The sequence below is a fragment of the Galeopterus variegatus genome, unplaced genomic scaffold, assembly GCF_000696425.1.
Source record: "Galeopterus variegatus unplaced genomic scaffold, G_variegatus-3.0.2 Scaffold60, whole genome shotgun sequence".
In the NCBI taxonomy this organism is placed as follows: domain Eukaryota; kingdom Metazoa; phylum Chordata; class Mammalia; order Dermoptera; family Cynocephalidae; genus Galeopterus; species Galeopterus variegatus.
This window is the reverse complement of record NW_007726171.1, coordinates 591785-598280: the sequence shown is the minus strand read 5'-3', so window position 1 is coordinate 598280 and position 6496 is coordinate 591785. Positions and strand designations below refer to the sequence as shown.

Here is a 6496-nt window from a genome sequence, read left to right as displayed (position 1 = left end):
TGGAATGATCGGGCTCTCCGCTGCCACTTGGAATTCTGGCGGGGTGAGGGGCGAGGGTGAGGGGGAGTAGAGGCCGACAGCTTTCCTCCCACCGCCCACCGGGACCCACCTCCAAAGCTGCTGAGGCCTCTCGGGATGGGAGTTGAGGTTGGGGATGGGATGGGGAGTAAGGGACGGCTGAGCATGGCCTCGGAGCCTCTCTGCCTCCGACGCGGTTCCTCTTTCTCGATAACATTAAATACTCTGCAACGGCGCAGCGTCCTTCGGTGGGTTCAGTTATGGTACAAAGCGGCGACATAAATAGATGGGGCGGGCGGCCGGGTGGGCGGTCAGGTGGAGTGCAGATGAGGCGCTTTCGATTTGCTGACCACCTTCTTCTCCTTGACTCGCCGGTTCTGGAACCAGATGGTGACCTGGCGCTCGGAGAGGTTCGTGGTGGCCGAGATGCGCCGGCGCTTCTCTTTGGTGATGAACTTGCTAGCAGCGTACTCCTTCTCTAGCTCCTTCAGCTGCACCTTAGTGTAGGGCACGCGTTTCTTGCGCCCGCGCCGGTAGCTGCTCACCTCGGGCTGTAAGGGAACCACGTCTGGGGGAGAGAGAAGGCGGGCGTGAGGAAGTGAGGCGCGGCTGGGCTGGGCTAGGGGCCTCAGGGCTGCTAGGCTGCCCAGGCGCAGGGTTTGGGCAGGGGCTGAAAGGGGGCAGCTGATTGCTCTGCCTGGTGAAGCCCCCAATCTTGCATCTCTGTTATTAGCAAAGCCACGACTAGGGTGAGGCCACTGGAGTACTTGTCCTTGGTGCAAACTTTGGGGGAGGGGGCGCCAAAACACAGTAATCATATATTTTAGTGAAACGTTTTTTCAAAAAAATCAAAAGAAATTTTAAAAATTCATGATGAACAAAATATCATTTTAAAAAATAGACATAGGATCAGTATTACTGCTTTTTCCTTTTTCCTCAGTCTCCAATATGGCTCTGCACAGCACTCCTTATTAGGATCCCCCAACCCTTAGAAGGCCCCTTCCACAAATTCCACCCTGGCCTGCCATGCGCAGGATCGCGGGTATTCAGAAAAATCCCTCCTTTTTTCACTTAGAGCATTTGGGTGCCTGTGGGCTTATACTCTGCCCCATTGTCAGAGGAAGAGTTTTGTTGTTTTGTTGGGAGAGAGCATGGTGGGCAGGTGGGCAGTTTCAGTGGGCACAAACCACCAAGTAGGTCCTCATGCCTTTGGGCCGTGGCTCTGTACTAAGGTTCTGAGGTACAAACAGTTACAAGAAATGTGTGTAGGTGAAGCTAGCCTGTTTGAAGGCTAATCACTCCCTAGAGTGAATTGGGGCCCAATGTTGTGAACCATCTAGCAACACCCAAGTTGGGAGGTCCTGTACCTGAGACATAGAGAATTAGGTCCCTAGAAGTAGGGTGTGCACACCCCAGTCCTACCCAAACAGCAAATTCTGTTGCAACCTCCTCTTCTCCCGTTCCTTCAAGGCTGAAGGAAACTGTCTACATCCCATGCACAAATCTCACCGTAAACCCTAAATACCTTGATATCCCAACCACTACCAGTTTAGTTTCTTTAGGCTGTGAGAATTTCACAGGAACTAAAAACAATATATATCACTTATATACCTGTCTTCCACTTCAGCCTCAACCCTGTCCATAAAAGGGCATAGCATACTTTCAAGGGGGGAAGTAGGGAACTAGGAAGATTATCTGAATATCTCAGCCCTCGTTTTTTTCCATGTAATTGTTAGACTTCTTCAGGTGGGAGCTAATGAAGAGGACTGAATATCTGGGGATTCTCCCTCATGGAACTGTAGACACAGATCACAGTAAAGACACAAAGTTCTTCCTGAAATGCTTGTTCCCACCCCACCCTCATAAAACACCTTCTCTACATCCATCCCCATTGGGTCTGCTCTTTCCCAGGGATCCTTTTCTACACAGAATGGGGAGTGAAGAGGTCACAATCAAATGCAGGGGGAAATAAAGTGCTCAGGAAGAAAATGGGAAACAAGGGGTTCTAATAGCCTGGTTAGGGTGTCTTCCTGGTGACAATTTCTCAGGAAAATTGTCAGACTTGTCATTTCCCTCTGCCAAGTTTTTTTTTTATCTGAAAAAATGACTTCACTTTAACAGTTAAGATACTTTATGTTAAAAGGGTTTTTTTTTTTTTGTACAAGATAATTTTTTTTAAGTCTCTCTTCTCAAATTTGTCTTACTCTTATAGATATAACCATGATTTGGGAAACTAATGGCTCCAGGAGAAGAATAAAATGAAGAGGGTAAGTAGTGATATAATGATTTTTGTCTGTCTGTTTTTGTTTTTAACCCTCAGAACATTTCTTCAGCCTTATTTTATTAAACCAATTTTACAAGATCTGGAATCTAAAGCTCAGAGTGGGTAAAATAATTTAAATGGCCAGAGCCAGATTTTAAAGTCGGACTCTTCTGACTCTTAACGTAATGATATAGTAAGTCTGAAAATAAAAATAGGTCACCTGGTACAATTCAACTTTAAAACACTTCCTTTTCCCTGGAGAGCAAAATGGGAGTAAAGATGGGTTTTAGTTTCTAAATTAACCAGATAATTGTCCCTGATTTTTTACCTCACCTTCTATAAACTCTCACAATCACCCACCCAATTTAGATTCTCTAAACTCCAACTCTAAATTTCCAGTGAGGCTGATCAACACAAGTCTAAAAAACTCAGTTTAAAAAGTAGGTAACTAGTCTAAACTGGTTATTTTTCTCTACAGGATGGCAAGGATTGATTTGGCCAAGTTTTTCACAGATCAGATCAAACTGCAGGTTGTTTTTGTCTCCTGGGGAGATAGCTCCAGTCTTGCTTTCTCAACAAAGTCCCCTTTCATTGTCTGGTGCCTTGTCTGGAAAGGAAGTGGGATCTACAGATGTGGAAACATCTGGTAGCTTAAACCTTGAGTTGTTGTCCACACTATCTAAAGTGAGTGGGGACTTGGCTATTAATTTTACAATCACCCCTTTCCTAGTTTCCCTCCGGATCACATACACAAACCTCTTCATACCTGAGAACTCAATAGACACCTCTGAGGAGCGAATAAAAAGCAGATCAGTGCTTAGCCATAGCTTTCTCTTGGGGTTGAGGGGCCTCTGTGTACAGGTTCCCACAGCCTACCCACTCTTGACCACCCACACCCACAACCAGGCTCTGGGCTGTGACGGTACCTTGTCCAGCTAGAAATCAGGCTAGCTGCTCTTCTCAAGCAAAACCCAAAGGCTTGTAAGTAGAGACTTCTAGTATGGCCTAAAGAGCCCACTGTTTCTTTCTCTCTCCCCCAACCCCATCTTTCTTTCACTCTCTCCCTCATTGTCTGATTCTCTCCCAGAACTTCTGCCTCTCTGTCAAAAAATTAGTTAATTAATTAAAAGTGTCTGCACTCACAATAAGGAGGATTAAAAACAAAATCAGAGCGATGAAGCAAGGGTCTTTATAATTGGAAGAAGGAAGAAGCCACAACATATCTTGGCCCTAATTATCTGGATCTTGCTGAACAATTGCCTCCATCTCCCACACCAGCCCAGACTACCATAGATGAGGTTTCTCAGAGCCAGAGGCGCTGAAGAGAGACAGCAGTGTTTATGCCTAGATGTTGCCGAACAAACCACAATTGCATAGACAGAGTTATCTGGAAATCTCACTACTTCTAAAAGATCTCTGTGTGGGTAGAAAGATAGAGGATTGTCTGAAGATAATTCTTTTTCATCTGCCTCTTGCCTGGCCTCTGCACTCACTGAGATATACCAGTCTGATTGATTCCATTTCCACACAGGGAGTGAGTGAACACATAGCTGCTGAGGAAGGCTGGGTTGTAGATCCATTTCCATGCCATAATTTGCAAGTGTACTAAATCTCAACTGGGCTGGGATTTTTTTGTTGTTTTGTTTTGTTTTGTTTTTCACAGATATTTTTCTCAATGAGGCTGTGATCAAAAAGTGATTTTCTTTTTTTTTAGTGGAGTTTTTTTCTTGGGAATCTTTGAGATGTTTATTTTACTCAAAGATATTTCTGAGCTTCTCTCTAATTCTTTACCCCCACCCCATTCCACATGCATACACTACACCAGCATGCCAGAGCAGTTCCCTCTCTTCCACCTCTTCACTCTAAACCCCATTCCCCATTGCTCTAGGCCTGCGCCCCCACCCACAGGGAGCCTGGTGGGCACCTGCTCCCCTGGCATGGTCCATCAGCTCCCCTGCCCCAGGAATGCCTGTTGGATCCCCATCTCCTAAGGAGTTTTCCATTTTGGTGAGATGGAGAATTAAAGGGCCATCTCTCTATAATACGTCATTATATACCTACATGTGAATTGCCTGGGTTTTAGAAATGTATCATTATGTGTTTCATATTGAGTGGTTAATTTAAAAAATCATATCATATAAAAATATTATAGCCAATGCAGAGTAAGTGATGCATGATGCCATGTATTAAAATCCTATCATCCTTAATTCTGGCAGTCAGAAATAGGTGCCTAGGGTGGATCCCACCTGCTGTTGTGTTATACTATGTAATCTCATAATATTTACAAGGATGTTATTTGCAGCACTCTCTAACATCATTCAGTGTTTTTTCACCATCTACCTCCACTCCCAGTGCTCCCAATCCCGGATACAGAGGAATTTCAGGCCCACCCTTACAGGAGGTCTTCAAGTCTATGCTTTCCAGTGAAAACATCTCTGGGCCTGGCAAGTGGAGCTAGGGAAGCCCTCCAGACAATATGGGGAGACATCTTTGGCTGCTTTGAATCTCCCAGGTCCCCGTAGGTGTAAGAAGCGAGGATCCTCTTCCATTGAACTCTGCTTACAGGGAGAGCGAACTCAAATGCCGGATTCCCTAGACCTTGAATCCTGATTTCTCAGTGCAGGGCAGAATCCAAAGCTCCTTATGTGGTTTCGGAAAATCTGAGACTGGTTTTCCCCTCCCCATTTCCCCACCGGGGGAAAGTGGGGAATTGCAGGGTCCTTTCCTTTCCTATTCAGAGATAGCCTCAATTGGAGAGAATACAGGACATAGGTGAAGGGGTCCTTAGCTGGGGTCTGTACCCCAGATTCCATCCCACCCCCCAGAACAGGTCTTTCTCCATCGACTCTCATCCCCACACTCCTCTCTTTCTGTGGCTGGGGCACCGACAACTAACCCTCCTTCTCGACCACATTTGGGGGAGTTGGCAGTGGAAATGTTCATAGGATTTGAGCTCAGCATACCAGAAAGGCAAAGAAAATTCTACACGCCCGGAGACAGATTCGAGCCCCCTTCTCTCCACCCTCTCTCGAGAGATTTTAGCTTTTCTACTCCCTCAACAATCAGGAAATTCGTGGCCAAATTTTAAAATAAAAGAAGAAAAGATCCTGTATTTCTGTAGCTTCCAGTAAATTAGACCCCGATTTAAAAAAGACTAGTGCCTGAATGATCCTTAAAAATAAGGTAAAGAAAGTGGGGTTTCTTGTTTTCTCCTCAATTATTTGGTGGATTGAGGGTTTGCACTGGATTTCAAGGCACTGGAGGCCACCCCACCCCCATTCCTGGCCGGAAGCAGGTTTAGGGGCCCGGAGCCCCGCGTGAGGCTGGAGCCGGCAGGGGGAGGAGGAGGCGACCGGAGCCCAGCCGGCGGCCCGGCGCTCGGGCGCCTGTGATTGCTTCACTCTCGGCCGGGCAGCTCCGGGGAACGTGTCGGAGCAGATATCTTCCCCGGCGCATTCCTCAGCGCAGCTCGCCTGGCCGGCTCCTTCGGCAGCCCAGCCGAGCGGGCGCGCCGAAGCCAGACGGCGGGGGTGGCTGGGGTGCGGAGCCCCAGGGCAGGCAGGGCGGGGAGGGGTCCCGGTGGCGGCGATGCCCGGGCCCCTTCCTTACCTGGGAAGGGAGACTTCCAGAGGTGGGCGGACTGCGACTGCTCTTTGGAGCAGTACACCTGACTGTCCCAGCCATTGGAGAGAGCCCAGTGTTGGTAGCCTTCGACGGGGATGAGCGCGTCGTGACGCGGCTCCGGGTGCCCACTGATCCCGGGCACCACCGACACGTCCAGGTAGCCGGGCATCGCCTGGTAGGAGCTGGCGAAGCTGGGGTAGAAGGCGAACTCCTTAGCCCTAGAGGACAGGTCGTCACCGGGCAGAGCGCCCGACGGCTCGGGGTACTTATCGCCCGGGTGGTAGGCGCAAGGCTTCTGCTGCAGGTTCACGTTGTGCGACAGGCGGCAGCCGTAGTAGCTGCCCCCGAATGGGTAGCCGTAGCCCAGGGTGGCGCTGGACGAGGTTGGGGGCGCCGGCGGCGGGGCGCACTGGCGCGCCGCCTCCGGGGCCGGGATGTCCGTGTAGACGGCGCCCTGAGGGGCGCCCAGGGGAGCCGGCGGGCGGCCCAGCACGGGGTGCGGAAGCAGGTCGCGGCAGTGGCTAGCCGGGCAGCTGCTGCCCAGACCGTCCATGCTCGGGGCTTTGCCGGGGCTCGCTCCGCTGCAGCCGA

At 49.4% G+C, this 6496-nt stretch overlaps 1 protein-coding gene across 1 annotated transcript in view; it reads right to left on the bottom strand.

Moving 5' to 3' along the window:
• Window positions 1-329: 329 nt before the first annotated feature.
• The window catches only part of HOXC13 (homeobox C13), a 6624-nt gene continuing 457 nt past the window's right edge, over window positions 330-6496 (bottom strand). Inside the window, exons 2-3 of the mRNA XM_008576015.1 lie at window positions 5891-6496; window positions 330-586 (exon numbers count right to left, since the gene is read on the bottom strand). The exon at window positions 5891-6496 is cut by the window's right edge and continues 17 nt beyond it. Of these exons, the coding sequence (XP_008574237.1) occupies window positions 330-586; window positions 5891-6496 (863 nt within the window). The remainder of the gene's footprint in view (window positions 587-5890) is intronic.